Raw genomic sequence first — 19404 nt, 5'->3', positions numbered from 1 at the left:
AGCATGCTTAGCATCAGATGAAAATAAATGATCAATGCAGAAAAAGTTCCTCCTGTTACATGCTTTCTTTAGAGTTTTATCTGTAAAACTTCTCTTTGTGTAAACAATATTTCATAACAAGCAATTGTGATTGGATTCATGTTTCATTAATCTTATACTCTCGCCTATTTTGCGCTGATGCGGCATAAAGCAAACACCAATCAATCATTCAGTCATATGATACCCTTTTTTCTATGGCCAGAGTACTAGTATGTATATCTTGAAACATTGAACTTAATAATCGGGACAAAATATGGTCCTTACCGATCTTACTCCTTTAGATAACCAAACACCATTTTCTAGGCTATTTAGAATATTTGGACAATGATCATAATTGTGATCCAAAACAAATCAAACCAATTATTTACTTAATTCTGTACACCCCATTCAGACCATCATATATTTCATTAATTTTGTTTGCATGTGGATACATACCGATTGTAAAAGTATCAAATCAATCTAAACGCTGTCCATATTCAAATTGCAATGAGAAAGTGAACTGAGTAAGGACGTGCTCATCATACAAGCTACTACAAAAAAACACCTGTAGCTTTCTGCAACTTTGCGCAAGTGAGCTCAAACATTGACCCCTAAAGGAGATGTAACACTTTGTACAAAAATTACCATAAAGTATGTTCATCCTATTGGGGGAAAAGTCACCAAAGATACCAGGCTTACAATTTAGAACGCTGAACGTTTCGTTTCGCAAGACTCATTAGTGGCACACGAATCAAAACAGTTTAAAGTCCAAAATCAATTGCTAAGATGTAGAGCATTAAAAGCGAAAGTTCCAAAAAGTAGAGCCAAATCTGGCTCAGTCTATCAATGCCTGGTTATAGTGGAACCTTGAATTTGAAATGATTTATATATTCCATGAACAATAAATTTATAGAAGTGTACATACATTTAATTTTCTGATAACATTTAAAATCACATTTTGAATATGTATTAACATAAATTAACCATGCAACATCTGAAAGAAATGTGACAAATTCCTAAGTATGTTTTAAAACTTTTACTTTACAAATATGTGACTAATCTGTAAGATTGACAAAATCATTAGCACTCATATTCATGTTATGATGATCTTGAATTTCTTCAGATAATTCATTTATAATTCTATCTGACTTTAAACAATACTATGAACACACATGCACTACAAGTTTATGTTTAGAAGCCATATTTGTGGCGTCATTTGAAACTATTGGACTCTCCTCTGTATATTCCGATAACCTGCTTGTGTCTGATCTGCATATGTCACGTGGTGTGGTGTTGAGTTGACCTGAGGGGGATGCATTTGCCGTGCGATTTGCACTACTGGAAACACTTTGACCATGCACTAACGGTAAAGGCCACCTGTTTAAAAAATAGTATAACATTCATATTTCACACACATGATAATCAATGCATAAAATATTCAAACATTGACAAATAAAGACTAAAACATAGATTATGATAATAGCAATTACTAGAGACTGAATTGCCATATGTTTAAAATCAATAAACATATGATACAAATTTCAGGGTGCATAACATGTATCTTTTTGCAAAATACAACATTTAGAATGCAAAAGAAGAAATTTTTTAAATCAAATACATAAAGCGTTTTTAAAACATAAAAGCAGTTAAAAGAAATACAAAGTTTAACTCCGTTTAAGTTCAACTTTAATTTAGTGTTCAAGACTGAGCCCACGGAATCAAAACAATACATTATTTTTTTTTGTAACCACAAAAGTAAGCAATGTTTTAAAACATTATTTTTTCCTAAAAAATATCAGTGAAAAATAGGATTGTGAAAGCTAAGTTTCTTTTTTACTAGTGTGAATTTGATAAAAAGTTTAAAGTAAATATAATACTGGTAGATTAAACAGCTCTGTCAGTGAATGGATTAGTTGAATATTAATTATTCCACATGCTTTTTAGTTAATTTACGATCAGCATGCAATAGAGTTATCTTAGTAAGGACTTTCGTAGTCTTTTAATCCTGTATAAATCTCGAAGGCTCAGAAATTATCATTGACAATACAAGACGGAAACAACTGAAAACAAATTAGGACAGATGCACAAACAAACAATTTACAACGTTAGAAAATGGCACAAAACAACATTGAAATTTCGACTGCTTAACGTCCAGTGGCATTATTTATGCACGGAAAACTAAAGCTTGTGCAATATTGGCTTCAATAACAACATTTCAAGAGGCCCGGAAGGGGGCGCATTTTTCTACTGTACATGCAGCACATGTCTTATTGCTCACTATATAGATAGTGAACGCCAGTTACGAGGTAAAGCCGATAATGCAAGGAAAGTGTTTTCGGGAAACTATTTTCAACTCTTAGTCAGATATCGTCAAGATCTACCAACTCGTCACAGGGACAATATGTACTTGTGTCTGGATTTCCATTTTTTTTTTTGTAACTTTTTAACTTTCGGTAATATTTTTTCTTCCTCACTTTATTTTTCATGTTATATTCACAATGAAGTTTACTGTTACAAATATGCATAACGTCACAGTATCCAAATTGCACCGAGTACCCAAATTTCTCCTATTCAACAAAAATAGCTGCGGAAATCTTACAAGTTTTCTTTGAGACTAAACAATTTGTATTTTTATAATTTGACATTATACACGTCTTTCAACATAGCTGAATCGAGCTACCTTTTTGATGAAGTGGAATCACAAACTAAAGGGCGAGGGGTCTGGGGGCCGCCTAAGGCCCCCAGTAGGTCTAGGGCAAAGGCCTGTTAGGGGGGCCAGGGGGGGGGGGGCGAAGCCCCCTGGAAGCTCCGCATATATAGCGTTTTAAAACAATTACAACCGTAATAAAACTTGGACATTTTTGTTGTTGTTTTTTAGGTCAACTATTTGTTTAACTTCGAGTCGAATGAAGGCTAAACATTGTCGTTTGCGGTTTTTTGTACGCCGTGAGAGCTATTAAAATCACAGAGATTTGTTCCATATGCTAGTATTTGTATTGAGCAAAGTAGATGTATAAAAAACAAACAATAAACATAAACACAATACTATATGTGGAGTTTCTGTTAGCATAAACATCATTGGATACCAAATACTTGGTGGACACATTCTCCAATATTTTGCTTAACATATGTATTTAGATGTTTAAAAATTTTGTGGGTAAACTCTACAAGAGAGAGATAGGAATTTCTAATCTTATGCAGTTAGGAATTCTCGAAGTTAAAATTAATGAACATTTTCAGAGGGAATGGTACTTTGATCACGATCTTTTTCATGATCTGCGTTTGTTAATTATACAGCTAATTAACAAATACATATGCATTCGACCAGTTGTATGGAAATATCTAGATGATAACAGTGAAGATACGTGTATTAAAAGTTTGGTGTATCTTTCGAACAAGAATCAGCAGTTAAGAGCCCGACTCGGACAGAAAATTTATAACAATATTGAATGACCAAACAGTCCAGTAAAACGAGTTAGAATTAGCAATTTATCTAAATGCTTTTACAATATAGCCGGCCCATATAGAAACGACTTCGAATTATCGAATCTATATAGAAGATATTTTTGTGTAAAATAAATAAAAAACATAATACATGTACTGGAAAATGTGTACTTTTTTTTATAATAAAAGCAGTTCCAACTTCTCATCTACTAGTATACGGAAACTATTGATTGATTGAATGGTTATTAATGTCTGGTAGCAAATATTACATGCACACCAGGACGAGAATACGTTGACGTAATGTGAAAATGAACTATTCGTGTTGTCAAGACCTACATACTTAGTCAAGTTTGAACTAGTTCACAAGGTAACAGTAATTATCCCCGGATCGATACGAGTTGAAGAGTCCTCGTTTTAGTAAGATGTGTGCTTTTGGCGAAGCGGAAAATAATAATTTTCAAGTTTTTTTGTTTACCCTATAGGAGGATTATGGGGTTTTTTTTTCACTTAAGCGCCTGAGTATAGTTTTACGTTATGGTGGTGGTATCGGCAACTATGTAGGTGGTATTTTTTAATATAAAAAGTTCCGCTAAGTTTAAACCAGTTGTATGTTTTTATCGTACACATACATGTCTTACAGGATTAAAAATTTCGCTGCATGTGTATTCCTCTTGCTTTTATTCTTTGTGTAGTTTTTAAAATGCATACATAGAAAGACAAATACCTATATTGTTAACTTTGTCCCTCTCTCTCTCTAACTCTCTCTCTCTCTCTTTTTTTTTTGGTGAAAATGACGTGGATGCACGTGCTGTCGTGCCTCCGGGTAGCTACGCCCACAAAACGTTCACAGTAAATATCAACAGATGAAGCATTCACTTGAAAAAGTAAATCTACGGAAACGTCGCCATGCGACGTTCTCAAAAAGTCATCTTTTAGAAATGAGGAATTTAAATATGTTACAAGCATCTATTTCTTAAAAAATTAATAGTAAGCATGGACAATTGTCAAGTTGTTCTAAATATTTGAAGTAATGGAACAAAACATCTGTTATTCAATTTTTCAGGATGTGAATTTTAGCATGGATGCAAGGAATCCTGGATCATTTGGAGGTCGGTTCAAACCCATTTTTCTATGATTCAATATGGATTCAAAATGAAATTGGTGTAACTATATAGTAAATAAGGATACCTCTTCAAAGTAAACACAGAATGGAAACTTTTGTCTGGATCATAAAAAAAACGTAGGTGAAAAAACTGTCAAAATAGGTGCAATTTGGGTACCCTCACGTTATGCACTACTCGAGGTAGGGACAGCAGCAGAAATAAAAAAAATAATTTAATAAACGCCAGGGAAGAAAAATTCAAATTCAAATAAGAAAGTGAGAATCCAGTAAAAAAGTATTAGCTGGTATATTGAATCTCTTCAAGAATTAAATTTCTAATCAATCAACTTTCAGGTAAACAGACCAATTCATCGTTACAAAATAAAGCTTGTCCTTTATTTTTTAGGCCATTTTCTCTTTTCTTTATATTATAGCACCTCATTATTCTCTATCCTTTATTTTTTTGGTCCATTTTTCTCTATTTTTTATACTTTTGGCCCATTATTCTCTATTCTGTAAACCCCCATCCACACCCTCATAACGACATCGGTAGATTTTTGAATATCATTTGTTCAGGTAGAAGGTTGAACATCTTTTTTCTTACTTCTAAGTCATGCGCGTAGCTACGTTTACGTCAAAACGCCCGGGCGTACACTTGAATTTGGTATAAAAAAATATTTTCATCTAAATAAAATTAAAAGAATTGGTTAACAGTTCACCAACCTTCTAAGTCTTTCTTCAATGGCTTGTAATTGCGAATAAAAGTGACGAAAATAAGTAGCATACTATATATTTGTACGTTTTCTGTCAAAGTCTAAATCTCCCCTGAATTCTACTCTCACTTTCCTTTTTATACGACCCCAAAAAAATTTGCGGTCGTATATATATTAGTATCACGTCGTCGTCGTCGTCATCGTCCGAAGACATTTGGTTTTCGCACAATAACTTTAGTATTCGTAAATAGAAATCTATGAAATTTATACACAAAGTTTTATGACCATAAAAGGAAGGTTTGGATTGATTTTGGGGGTTATGGTCCCAACAGTTAAGGAATTAGGGACCAAAAAGTGGCCCAAATAAGCATTTTTCTAGTTTTCAGACAATAACTTGTGGAATGGTGTATGGATCTCTCTGAAATTATACCACAAGTTTCCATACCACAAAGGGATGGCTAAATTTGGCTTTAGGGCGTTATGGCTATAACCGTTTAGGAATTATGGGCATAAAAGGGGGAAACAAGGGTGTCCTGGTTAATGGACAATTACTTAAGTACACAACATAATTTAAAAGCAGTGTAAGGAAAGTGATTCAAACACAACATTTTGAATTACCTCCCTTACACTGCTTTTAAATTATATATAAAGAAATGTTGTATTGTCTTGAGGTGATTAGCTGTCAATTTCTTTTTTGAAGTTACTATTTTAAAAAAGTTGATGAAGGTTATTTAATTTTAGCCATGATTATGTACGTCATTTTCTATTTTAAGACTTTTATGATGTATTTATATGGGCTATTATGTTTGCAAACTCCATTTGAAATTTGAATTAAGATTATGACTATATCTTGAGGGAAAGAAATTTTCGGGGGTTGTGGGGTGGGGGGTTGGACAATTCGCAACATCATAGTGTATTGCACAAAAGCAAAAAAAATTAATATAAATTCACATCACATAACCAATTCAAGTTCTTTGACTACAATTAGTCTGTGTCAGAAACCTATTATGTGTCAAATATTTAATTACAATCCAAATTCAGATCTGTATCAAGTGCGAATATTGTGTTCATTTTTGCCCCGACTGTTCAGGGTTGGACCTCTGCTGTCGTATCCAGCTGCGCTCAGCGAAGCATTTTTTTTAATGCAATTCATTATGTGCTAAGATTGGATATGTGGTTTGCATTTTTGTCGAGCCATTGACATTTATGTCGCGAAAGTGAGACATTTCGATCCTAAATTTCGTCAGTAGTGCCAATATTATAACTATGTACATGTAGGTTCAGTATGTGGTTAAAGTTTAAAGATATCAATAACTTTGTCAAACCTTCGTAAAATTTTACGGTAGCTGGACAAAAACTGTTTATGGTCAAAAGAGTAGCCAGAGCATAATGACGAAATTATATATGATCAGTATTCCCGTTTTTTATGGATAAAAGGAAGTTCCTTTTGCATCAACAGTCTGAGGTTAAGATTTGTGGCATTTCAATAACTTTGTTATACCTTTGTCGAATTTAATGAAACTTTCTTGAAGTGTTTTTTTCATGGTTAATTTCTGAAGCAAATTTTTTTTCGTTCATTTTTCAGTTTTATACTGACAGACGATCTGGAATTTTTGTCACGTTTGTTTTGAGCGACGTTGGTCAATGTGTCTTTTGCAGACGAAACGCGCCTCTGGCGTAAGTACAAAATTTCTATCCTGGTATCTATGATGAGTCAATTTTCATGATAAATGTCATTCTGGATAACTCTTAAACTTCCGGAGGCTTCGTCCCCGCTAATCCACTACCAGCAGGTTCTTTGGCCTGGACCCGCTTGGGCCTTCATATCCCTCACCGAGGTTCGGGCGTACACGTAAAAATGACCTAGCTACGCCACTGTAAGTACGTCAAGCGTTTTAAAAACCATTAACCATTACAATTTAATATATGGTTTGCTATTGTCCCCCTACGGATCCATAGAGGATTAGTAAAATTCATAGGGGTTGAGGCCGAAGCCGCTATGGATTTTACTAACCCTCTATGGATCCGTAGGGGGTTGTAAGCGATTCACACGCCAAGTTTAGTATAAAGATAAACACAATGAACCGTAGCTATTATGTCCTTATGATATTTTTTTTCACAATTTGCGGACCATAGATGCGGAACCGTAGCTATTAGGTCCTTATTATATTTTTTTCACAATTTGTGGACCATGAATTCACAAATTGTCAAAAAATATCATAAGGACATAAGAGCTACGGTTTCGCAGCTAAGAAAACCAAAGGTTGAGCAACACGAACCCCATCAAAAACCGGGGGTGCTATCATGTGCTCCGGAAGGGTGAGCAGATCCTGCTCCACATGTAGCACCCGTCACAAATAAAAATATAAAATATAAATAAAATTGTATCGTCTTATACTTACACTACATCTTGAAATGCATGCATGTTGGTGTAAGCATGCATTTTTCTCTCTCTGCACATTTTAGCACGACCTGCAGGTGTCATTATTTTAAACTTGAATCCTCTACTCACTTTCGTTGAAGGTGGACTGATTTTTATATTTGGTGCAGTTGAATTTGTTGGTATTTTTTTCGCCTGTTACAAATTAAAAAATATAATTTTTCAATTATCTCTAAAAGAATCTGCTTTTACACAAGTACTAGTACATGAATCTATAGACATACAAAATAAAACAAAAAACACAGTACAGTAATAGCAAATGTTGATGTAAGAGGGTCTGGATGGGGACGGGGGGGGGGGGGGGGGGGGGGGGGGGGGCGGGGGTCCTCCATTTCTGTATTCTTTAATTTTTTAGGCCATTTGTCTCTATTCTTTATACTTTTTGTCCATTATTCTCTATTCTTTATATTTTTGCACCTCATTTTTCTCCATTCTTTATTATTTGGGTTCATTTTTCTCTATAATTCTTTAAATTTTTTGCCCACCATTCTCTACTCTGTAAACCCCCATCCACACCGTCATGTAATCCGACATAATCAGATAAAATAAAAACATATAATAAGCACCATATTGTTGTATTTGTCTATCATTATCTATATAATTATGTTTTGTCAAACGTGTTTATCATACCTGGTTGAAAGTGGCGACACTTTGTTTAACAACTATCCTCCCGTCAGCACTTTTTGTTGACTTTTTAATTGGCAATGGACTCGAGTAATTCACCATCTGTTTTTTCTGAGCCGTTTGTGATTTAGAGCATGGCTTTGCGCTAACAGGTCTAGATGATACACATGCTTCAGTTTGTGTCTTTGATAAAGACGATTTTGCCGTGGATCTAGGGGATGCTGATGTTTTAGTTAAATTAGAGCGACAGCTGGGTTTACCATTATGATTCTGTTTCTTTTTCTGTGAAACTGAAACATTATCTGTTAGTTTCTCAGTATTTAAAGTGTTTGAGAGAGACGACATTGCGCATGCGGGACATCCGGGTGAAACACTGCGTTGCCCTTCTTCGTCTTGTTGTGTCAATGCTTCAATTCCATTTGCAAATAGTCTAGCTTTCTCCTGTTCGCTCTGTTCTCCCTCTGAGTTAAGAATCTTTAAAAATGAAAAATTAGAAAGAATTATCCAATTAAAAAATTCACATACATTATCGCCTTCAAGGCCATACTCTAGCAAACATTCTTTACATATCGTAATAACTTGCAGTTATTGTCAATGGTTATCTACTCAGATTAAGAGTGTATGTGTTGCCTCTAAACTGGTTTCCGTTTCTGGATTGACATACCATCTATTCGATCTTCCACACAGGTTCTGAACAAGTTCGAAACCAACACTGGTGTTACATTTGCTTCATGAAAACCCAAACCGTTTTCCTAAATGTATCAAATCTCCAGCAATCCTCCAGTCTGTAGTTTGAACAATTTAACGAATCATTATTAATTAAATTTTATTTGTTTTGAAACTGGTAAACCACAACCGATTTAAACCCGGCTTTAAATTAAACTAAAAACCATTAAATTGAATTGGTTTTCCAAAAATTCTACTCCTTACATACGCATGGGTGACATAATGCTTATTTTAAATATTACTTCGTATTTCGTACAGATTATTACACACAAAAGCATACACAAATCATTTGCTTGCTGCATCAAAACCTGTGTAAAACACCGTTTTCTTTTTTTTCTGCATCAAAAAGTTGATTAATGAAAAGAAAATAACAAATTACATTTACCTTTATATAAATTTACCACATTTATTGTTTACAAAACTTTGAATTGTTCGAAGTACTAAGGATTCTCTGTAACCCAGGCATAGATTACCGTAGCCGTATTTGGCAGACAATTTTGAAATTTTATGTAAACAATGCTTTTTAACTTCATACTTGATTTGGTCTTCAAACTATTTTGATTCGAGCGTCCCTGACGAGTCTAGTGTAGACGAAAAGCGCGTCTTGTGTACAAAATCATAAGCCTTGTATCTTTAACTGGTCCTTATTTATTCTAGCTGTTCTTAAAGTATCTTAATTTTATCTCATTTTAAATATGGCTTCGTATTTCGTACTGATTTTAACGCAGAAAAGCGTACGCAATCATTGCTTGTTGTATAAAACACCGTTTTCATTTTTTTTTGATAAAAAAGTTCACTAATTAAACAAACACAAAACTATTTTTACCTAAAATGAATAAGAAATAGATGTTGCAAATTTCAATTTGATCTTGAGTTTGCTTAATCAAAAAAGGCTAACCTGATTAACAAGCCAAAGTGGCACTTGTTTCGAAATGTCCATAGAACCCATTTCTCCTTGTCGGTATCTTTCTGTAATTATTTTAGCAATAGTTCTGATATCTGGACCATTCTGTCGGGTCTGGTGTTTCTGTTGTACAGCAGATATTCTGGGCTTATTTCCTGGTTTCGTTGGTAACGGAGATCCATCTTTACTTCGAGGCCAAGTGTTTGGCCTGGATTGTACAGTCGCCACATCCATCCTTTTTTTAAAAGCTATTTTCAAAATAAAATTGTAGTTTTACAATTTTCGGACTAGACAACTGTTATCTAAAGGACAAAGAAAAGGGGGAAATTCGAAATAAATCATACAACCTTTTTAGAACTGGATTGGTAAAAACATATTCAATAATTATATTATTTGATTGATTGATAACTGCATTTGACTTTAATTTGTAAATAACAATTCTCTCGTGAAAACGGAAAAGACTTTCTATTTGGGTCATAAATGTGATTTTTTCCGACTTCGCACTATTAGCTTATTTAAAAAGTGCTACAATTTAAGTAACAATAAATATTTCCAATTAACATTTCTAGTACATATGTCGGTCAACTGACTTCAGGTAATGTCAGTTCACAGGCACTAGACGTTCTGTCAATAGTAATAAAATATTGGCAATGGGAAGAAAATAGTGTCCATATAAAATATTGGCAATGGGAAGAAAATAGTGTCCATATATATATATGGACACTATTTTCTTCCCATTGCCAATATGTTATTACTATTGACAGAACGTCTAGTGCCTGTGGTCAGTTACACCAATTATGTTGGGCTGAAATTTTTCATTCATGAAATATTTCATACACGGGATTTTTTTCTCTTCAAAGGGAGGTCGGGAGGAAACCCCTGAAAACGGGATTATTGTACTCCCGTCGGGAGGTTCACATGTATGTGAGTCAGTTGGGATACATTGTTGTTTTCACTTTCATGTGCATGGATACAAAATAGACAAGCAAAAAAGAGGTAAGCATACCTCTGCCAGAGCGACTTTTAAGGGTTACAGTTTCTCCAACATTGTGGTTTAGCGTCACTGTTCCTCTTAATGATTCTGTGTAAGTTTTTGGAGAGGCGTCGGGTCGGTAACAGATAGTATTGTTCCGCATCCTCGGTGAAAATTCTATTACTTTCTTTGGCGTATGAATAATTGTCGGGACGTCCACTAAATCAGGTTTCTTGGCTTGGTACGGATTCTAAATATAAATAAAGAAAAACTTAAAATGCAGACTAAATATAGTCCAAAAGAACAGTCTTGTAGTTGCCACGACTGGTGTTCGTGAACAACTGAGAAAAATTAAAAGTTATAACTTTAGGAAAAAAATAGCTACTGTATCAAAGTGATCAAGAGTCTCGTGACTCTTTAATTTTAGAAATTATTTTCGTTTTAATATAACTGACATCAAAAACAGAAAATTATTCGAAGTGTATCTGTTTTGTGTCTCAATATAAAAATAAGAAGATGTGGTATAATTGCCAATGAGACGACTCTGCAACATAGACTAAATGACGTAGAAGTTAACAATTATAGGTCATCGTACGGCATTCAACAATGAGCAAAACCGCATAGTTAGTCATAAAAGGCTCCAAAATGACAAATAAAAATAATTCAAACGAGAAAACTTACAATCCATTTAGGTCTCTGTAGCTGTCGTGGAATCGGCTTCTTTCCTGTTATCCAGGGATCATTTAGTATGTCTTCAAGAAGTGGACGTTCTGCTGGATGATACTGCAGCAGCTTCCGGATCAGAACCATGCAATCTGTTTGAAGAAATTACAATAGTGAAACAGACGTATATTTAAACACTATATAATGAAGAAATACAGACAGAAATCTGTCGGTATTAAAAACTTGTAAATATATGCATGGGTTAATTTTTTAATACCATTTGATTGCACCTTGACAGAAAATAATATGGTATTAATCCTGTGTTTGTATAAGTAACTACCTTTAAACCACAGGCGTTAATCTGTATTATGTTCAATACACATTTACAGCTTTTATAAAGTACTTTGAAAATAAACAAACGATTTTATTATCTAGTGTTAATAGGTGAGATTACATTTTATGTCTCAAGAAAACTAATAAACAAAAGAAAATACTACCAAGATCAGTCGTGTAAATCGCATTACTTAAAATATGCATATCTGCAAGAATAACAAATAACTGTTGCACTACACGTTTGCAAGTCAACATTAGAAGATAAACTGTTGACACAGAGATATGTATCGTCTGTGTGTAGTTTTGATAGCATAATGCAACAAAACATTCAATGAACCATGACTGAAGGAGCAGGGGGCAAATAATTAATCTCCATGAAAATGAAAACTACAAATTATAATACAACTGCATACCAATTTCCGTTGACATATCATAATTGTTTACTCTTAAGATTGTTAAACTGACTTTTACACAAACTTTAACATGAAAACTATGCAAAAGTTTCCAGAGACCGTGACTGAGGGGGAAGGGCTAAACAATCTCCATTGAAATGAAATGTGCCAATGCTAACACAACTGCACACGAAATATAATTGACCTGCCACTAGTGGGCCACCTTAAACTGACCTTATAAATTTTAACATGAAAGCTATGGAAAATTTCCAAAGTCAATAGGCCATGACTGAGAGGGAGGGGTCAAATTATTTGAAATGATATCCATAGAAATGATATATACAAATGATAGAACTGCAGCCCAAATATCATTGACTTACCATTAATGGTTCCATAAGAAATGACCTCATAAAAAAACTTTAACAATTTGTTGACTCCGTCGCCTAAAACCACACGCCTAAGTCTCGTCTGTGCGACTTGGTCGAGGTGAGACAAATACGACTGTATGGTCTCAATACATGATAATGAAAACTTGTCGCTAGTCTCATTCAAGTATACCTTACGTCCCATTTTGTTTGTTTTGAGGGCCTCGGAAGTCTAAAAGAGGATGTCTGCCTAAATAAAAAAAAACAAACCCTTAAGTATAAACGGATTTCCGGTATGTTTAACTAGCTTAAGCATATGCCACAGGGTATGTAATTACAACTTCAAAACGGTTACAATATGTATTTTATCTATCAACTGAAAATGTTAGAATTAAATATGAAGCTTTTAGTTGATCAATTTGTAAGAAAGCAAGCTCCACAACAAATTTAAAATTATGTTTGGCTACGTCGCGTGCTATCATGTGAAATAAAACTTCAATAACAGGAAATGCTTCATTTCTGTATTTTTAGTTTTTTAGGTCATTATTTCTCTTTTCTTTGTGTTTTGACCGGTATTCTTTATTTTTCTTAAATGTTTACTTATACATGTATTCCTAAAATTTGCTCTTTTTTCTTTATTTTAACAATTATTCGCTATTCTAAAAACCCCACCCATACCATCAAACATCGTTGGTCCTTACCAAAAGACGATGAGCGTTCAAACCGAAGTCTCTGCATTTTCATATCTTCATCCATCTCTAACATCTGAGCATCGTTAAATGGTAGACGACCGTTTATCATGGCAAATAAAATTATACCTCTAAAATCAAAATTGATAACATTCATAAACTGCTCTATCACCCTCTCAGCTATGTGTTATTTATATAATGTTTGAAAATATTTGTTCTGGTTGACTTCATAAATGCTTTAGGATATCAGTATTACTACAATGTCATTTTAGGAGTTAGGTCCTTTAAAAAGTTATATCCCCTAAGTTCCTAATTCAAACTACTGGAATATTGCATCAAGTTTACTGGTCCAGATAATATAATGTCTGAATTTGTTTCTATTTGAATTTTTATAGGTGAAAGGCGTCAAATCAAAAATCAAAATAGCTTTCCAATGCGCCATATTCTTTGGACTTCATGTATGCTTGAAAGTTGTGGAATTCAGCAAGAATTTGACGTCTCAATTTAACAGATATCACTATAGATAAATTTTTGTCACATCCTTTATCTCAAACGACTGTCTTATAATTAGAATGCGACCAGGGAAAAGATTTTTGTATGCCCTCAATATGAAAATCATTTGTTCTACCTCAAATATTCAAAATATTCACAACGCCCAAGCATACATGAAGTCCAAAGAATATGGCGCATTGGAAGGCTATTTTAATTTTTTGATTTTACGCCTTTCACCTATAAAAATATATCTTGTCCAACTATTGAGGGCAAACTTACAAACTCCAAACATCTGATTTGAAGCCTTCGTACGGTTTGTTCTTTATAACCTCTGGTGCCGTGTAAGCGTAAGATCCACATGATGTTTTAAGCATTGCGCTAGGGTCATCAACTGCTGCAGAAAATCCAAAATCTGAAAACAAAGAAAAGTTAGCTTCCATGTACACAATATTTTATAATAACCAATACAGATCTCATTTAATCTCAAATTGAATATATTTAAAGATAATAATTATGATTATCAATAGGAATTATCTCATCCTAATCAATAATTGAAATCTTCCTATAGTCAATGCATGGTGGAAATCTGCCACTCTTTTTAATTTCTCTGCACCAAGGCACTCACTTTTACTAATCCAAACCTAATTTATTGAACATAAATTTAGAACAAATATTTTAGTGTCGAAAATTTGAGTTTCTAGTGATATGTCGTCACTACAATTTAACGCGAATATCAATATTCTTCCAATGGCTCTCCTTGTATCATGTGTGACACTTGTTCTATGTTGATCCCTTATCCTAAAGTATACGTTTATCTTGAAGCTGAACTAATCCTACAGATACTATCGATCGTAACACAACTATTTGGTTTGGAAGAGTCGGAAAATGAAGAATTAAAGTCCTTTAAGCGATATTTATAAATTCGGTTGTTTTGTAGTTAGAAATCAAAACATTACGGCATCTAATATCTTAAAAACAGCAACCTGAAAACAAAAGCCACAAAACATAAGTTTTGAAAATATGAATAAATCTATATCACACGAGCACTTGCGCTGAATCTTCTCCTTCCCTATAATTAATGTTTGTAAATGTCAATAAGTTCTCCAAAATTAACACTAACCTGTAAGCTTAGCATTCATGTTTTCGTCTAATAAAACATTCTCACACTTTAAATCTCTGAAATAAAAGTAAACAATTATGTTTCATAATTCTCCTTTTTTTCTATTTGGACCAATATCACAGTTAAATCGTTTGAAATTTCTTCGGGAACGTTAAGTTTTCGGAAAGAGTTAATCAACAGAAACCATACACAGATCATCAGTGTCTTCGATTAGCATTGAGGCTTTGTAAACACTTTGGGGCAAGGACATCTTTCGTTTTTTTCTTTAATATATGTTATTATCTATGTTAGTTTCCACACTGCATGACATGGTGCGTATGGCTATGATATTCTTAATTACTTGATATAAAAAGGTGGAACACATTAAACACCCTTTGATTATATATTACTTAATTGTAACTACACGATCACAACAATTATGAAATGTTAAAAGACGGTTAAAAGATATATTTTCAGCAATAAAATAGTTGAAATGGCGTTGTCAGTTTTTCTTCGACTTTTGAATGTTCCCTTGGTATCTTCCGCCTCGATTTTCTTTTATAAAGTACCTGTGAACAACTCCATTCATATGTATATGTTGCAACCCTTCACACAATTGTCTAAACAGTTTCCGAGACACTTCCTCTCCGATTCCTTTCTGATTTGTACCTATATGTTTATTGATAAGATCCAAGAGGTCCCCATTACAGCAGTACTCCATTACTAAGTATACATGATCACGTGTGTAATAATGATCAAATATTCTAACCTAAAACGAAAAGACAAAGTACTGATACATAAGTAGTGAGAAAGCAAAATCTAGATAATACGTGAGGGTCTAAATGGGGATCTTCATTTTTGTATTCGTTCATTTTATAGGCCTTTTGCACTATTCTTTATCGTTGGTGGGTTTCTGTCTCATTTGCATATCCCTCAAATTTCTTTTCATTCATATTTTTAAACACAACGATATAAAAGGGTAAATATTTTAAAGCAAAAAAGATAAAAGAAAGCAAAAAGATAAAAGAACCGCTATCGGCAATCTCGATAAAATAAAATAAAATAACAGCGGTGTCAATAAAGAACCACTTACATCAGTGTTCATGAAAAGAACCAATATAACAGCAGTGTCAATAACAGAACCTTTCACAGCAGTGTTGATAAAAGAACCACTAACAGCATTGTTGATAAAAGAATTAATAACAGCAGTGTCAATAAAAGAACAACTAACAGCAGTGTTGATAAAAGAACCACTAACAGCAGTGTCAATAAAAGAACAACTAACAGCAGTGTCAATAAAAGAACAACTAACAGCAGTGTTTATAAAAGAACCACTAACAGCAGTGTCAATAAAAGAACAACTAACAGCAGTGTCAATAAAAGAACAACTAACAGCAGTGTTGATAAAAGAACAACTAACAGCAGTGTTTATAAAAGAACAACTAACAGCAGTGTTGATAAAAGAACCTTTCACAGCAGTGTCAATAAAAGAACCACTAATAGCAGTGTCAATAAAAGAACAACTAACAGCAGTGTTGATAATAGAACCACTAACAGCAGTGTCAATGAAAGAACAACTAACAGCAGTGTCAATAAAAGAACCACTAACAGCAGTGTTTATAAAAGAACAACTAACAGCAGTGTCAATAAAATAACCTTTCACAGCAGTGTCAATAAAAGAACCACTAACAGCAGTGTCAATAAAAGAACAACTAACAGCAGTGTTGATAAAAGAACCTTTCACAGCAGTGTCAATAAAAGAACCACTAACAGCAGTGTCAATAAAAGAACAACTAACAGCAGTGTTGATAAAAGAACCACTAACAGTAGTGCCAATGATGATTGTGTCTTTTTTCTATTAAACCACATGTTGAGATATTAAAATAATCAAAATTTAATTTCGAAATAAATTATTTTAAAAAAAGCAGGCTTGCTCCTTGGCTAGTAACCATTGCTTCCTATGTTATTGTGGCTTTACTTAACATTTAATTGTGGTCAAGTAAATCGTTTAAAGTCAAAATAACTTACGACATGAGGATGTTCTGGCATCTGTGTATGATTCTCAACCTCACGTGGCAAAAATTTAAGCAGGAATTCTTTGGGAACAGCAGTTTTAGATATAACTTTTATTGCAACCTGCAAATTAAAACTAAACAGATAAATACTGATTTGAAATACCCATCTGACTTATTTTGTCAGTGTTTCAGTTTGGGAATATATTTTTTTCATTTCTATAATTCATTATCAACATTAAACACAACTGTTTTGCTTTTTTTTTCCTTTTTGATTCTATTTAGTTTTATTATTTTATATTTGTTTCGATTTGTTTTAAATAAGAATAGAGGAATATCACGTATAAACTATTAAAACTGTTATTGTCAGATTGTAAGGATAAGAGCAAGCACACATTAAATAAGGGGAAATATGTTGAAATATGAAGGAAAATATAGTCAAAGTATATGAGTCAAACAAAAAAAAAACCGTAAAAAAATCGTAAGTTAAACACAATTATTCAGTATAATTTAGAATTGACATTATAATGTGAAACATGAATTAATTCACTTCAAATATATGTGTATACCTGCAGTTCACCATCGGAAAACTCTGACTTGATGGACATTGCCTCATTTCGCGCCAATCTTCTTGCCATCACCTCTGCAAGTTTGACCTTTGCGTATGCACCTTCTCCTAAGGTTTTGATAATTCGGTATCCATGATACATGCAATCCCTTTTGACGTTTTCTGGAGACCAATCTTTTGGAGTAGTTGGCCCAGATTCAAATATCGACTTCGACCTCGTCTTCTGCCTTTGTTCTGTTGAATTCGTTCCTTTTGAACTTCGCTGCTTCATTTTTGCCGCAACTTATCTAAGACGTTGCCAACTCCGTTTCTGTTGCGATTAACGTACTGTGACGTTTTGCGTTGTCAATCTAATTGAAAGATGCATTAACGTTAACATTGTGGTATTACGACTTTCTTTACCGAAGTAGAAATTCCACTAGCCTGTGTAAGTAATCTGGCTTCCATTATATCATAAATAAGTAGAAGCAATTCACGATACCCGCCAATATATATGGTCGGTGTAAGTTCTTTTTTTAAAGTTTCTAACGAAAACGCGAGATTTTACATTTGTATTTCCACAATTTGCTCGAATGTTTTGCGGTGGGTCATATTTAATGTTTGACTGGGTCAGTCGTTTAGAATAATAGTTTACAAATGCATGAGCAATTTGGTAAATATTTCACAAACTCCAGTAACCGTTGCCGTTTTTTACCAAAAAATGTAGCAGTTATGGCGGGCAACAAACACAGCAGCAGAACCAAAAAATGTTATCATTTTGGTTGTTCACAGGGACCAGGAAAGCTGTACATATAAAACCATTGGACCCTTCCAATCATTAAGTCTCAATAGACTCAGTAGGAGTCAACAAACGAACCTATAGACTTGGCTGAAATAATTAATCATTTTGAGATCATTAATGAAATTAATATATATATATATATATAAATATATATATATATATAAATATATATATATATATATATATTTGCAGCTCATGTTTGCGGTATACCATCTTCTCCGCAAGTTTATTGTTTTCTGTTTGGTATTAAATTAATAATTAAGATCCATGTTACATCTCGTGATCAATTTATTTGGCAATCGAATTATTTGGCAACCAAAAAATGTTATCATTTTGGTTGTTCACAGGGACCAGGAAAGCTGTACATATAAAACCATTGGACCCTTCCAATCATTAAGTCTCAATAGACTCAGTAGGAGTCAACAAACGAACCTATAGACTTGGCTGAAATAATTAATCATTTTGAGATCATTAATGAAATTAATATATATATATATATATAAATATATATATATATATATATATATTTGCAGCTCATGTTTGCGGTATACCATCTTCTCCGCAAGTTTATTGTTTTCTGTTTGGTATTAAATTAATAATTAAGATCCATGTTACATCTCGTGATCAATTTATTTGGCAATCGAATTATTTGGCAACCAAAAAATGTTATCATTTTGGTTGTTCACAGGGACCAGGAAAGCTGTACATATAAAACCATTGGACCCTTCCAATCATGAAGTCTCAATAGACTCAGTAGGAGTCAACAAACGAACCTATAGACTTGGCTGAAATAATTAATCATTTTGAGATCATTAATGAAATTGATATTTATATATATATATATATATATATAACAACAATTTTTGCACCTCATGTTTGCGGTATACCATCTTCTCCGCAAGTTTATTGTTTTCTGTTTGGTATTAAATGAATAATTAAGATCCATGTTACATCTCGTGATCAATTTATCCAAAATTCAAACCTATGATTGCGTTGGATAAAAACCGCAATTTTTATACGTGTGCATGTAAAACAAATTTCTTGGTAGAGGGGTCTAAATACAGAA

General features: G+C 33.5%; 1 protein-coding gene across 1 annotated transcript; it reads right to left on the bottom strand.

Moving 5' to 3' along the window:
- Nucleotides 1-957: 957 nt before the first annotated feature.
- On the bottom strand, nucleotides 958-17854 carry LOC127711729 (serine/threonine-protein kinase MARK2-like). Its single transcript, XM_052217837.1, has 12 exons — nucleotides 17559-17854; nucleotides 17006-17113; nucleotides 15547-15746; nucleotides 14999-15054; nucleotides 14158-14290; nucleotides 13399-13517; nucleotides 11626-11759; nucleotides 10978-11194; nucleotides 9966-10219; nucleotides 8348-8815; nucleotides 7680-7852; nucleotides 958-1395 (listed from the first exon to the last, which is right to left on the bottom strand). Exons 1-12 carry the CDS (start codon nucleotides 17826-17828, stop codon nucleotides 1179-1181), a joined length of 2349 nt encoding a protein of 782 aa, XP_052073797.1. The 5' UTR covers nucleotides 17829-17854; the 3' UTR covers nucleotides 958-1178.
- Between the last annotated feature and the right edge of the window lie 1550 nt (nucleotides 17855-19404).

This window comes from Mytilus californianus, unplaced genomic scaffold (assembly GCF_021869535.1).
Source record: "Mytilus californianus isolate M0D057914Y unplaced genomic scaffold, xbMytCali1.0.p SCAF_8, whole genome shotgun sequence".
Lineage (NCBI taxonomy): Eukaryota > Metazoa > Mollusca > Bivalvia > Mytilida > Mytilidae > Mytilus > Mytilus californianus.
The sequence above is the reverse complement of the archived record's forward strand: the minus strand, read 5'-3'. Positions and strand labels throughout refer to the sequence as shown.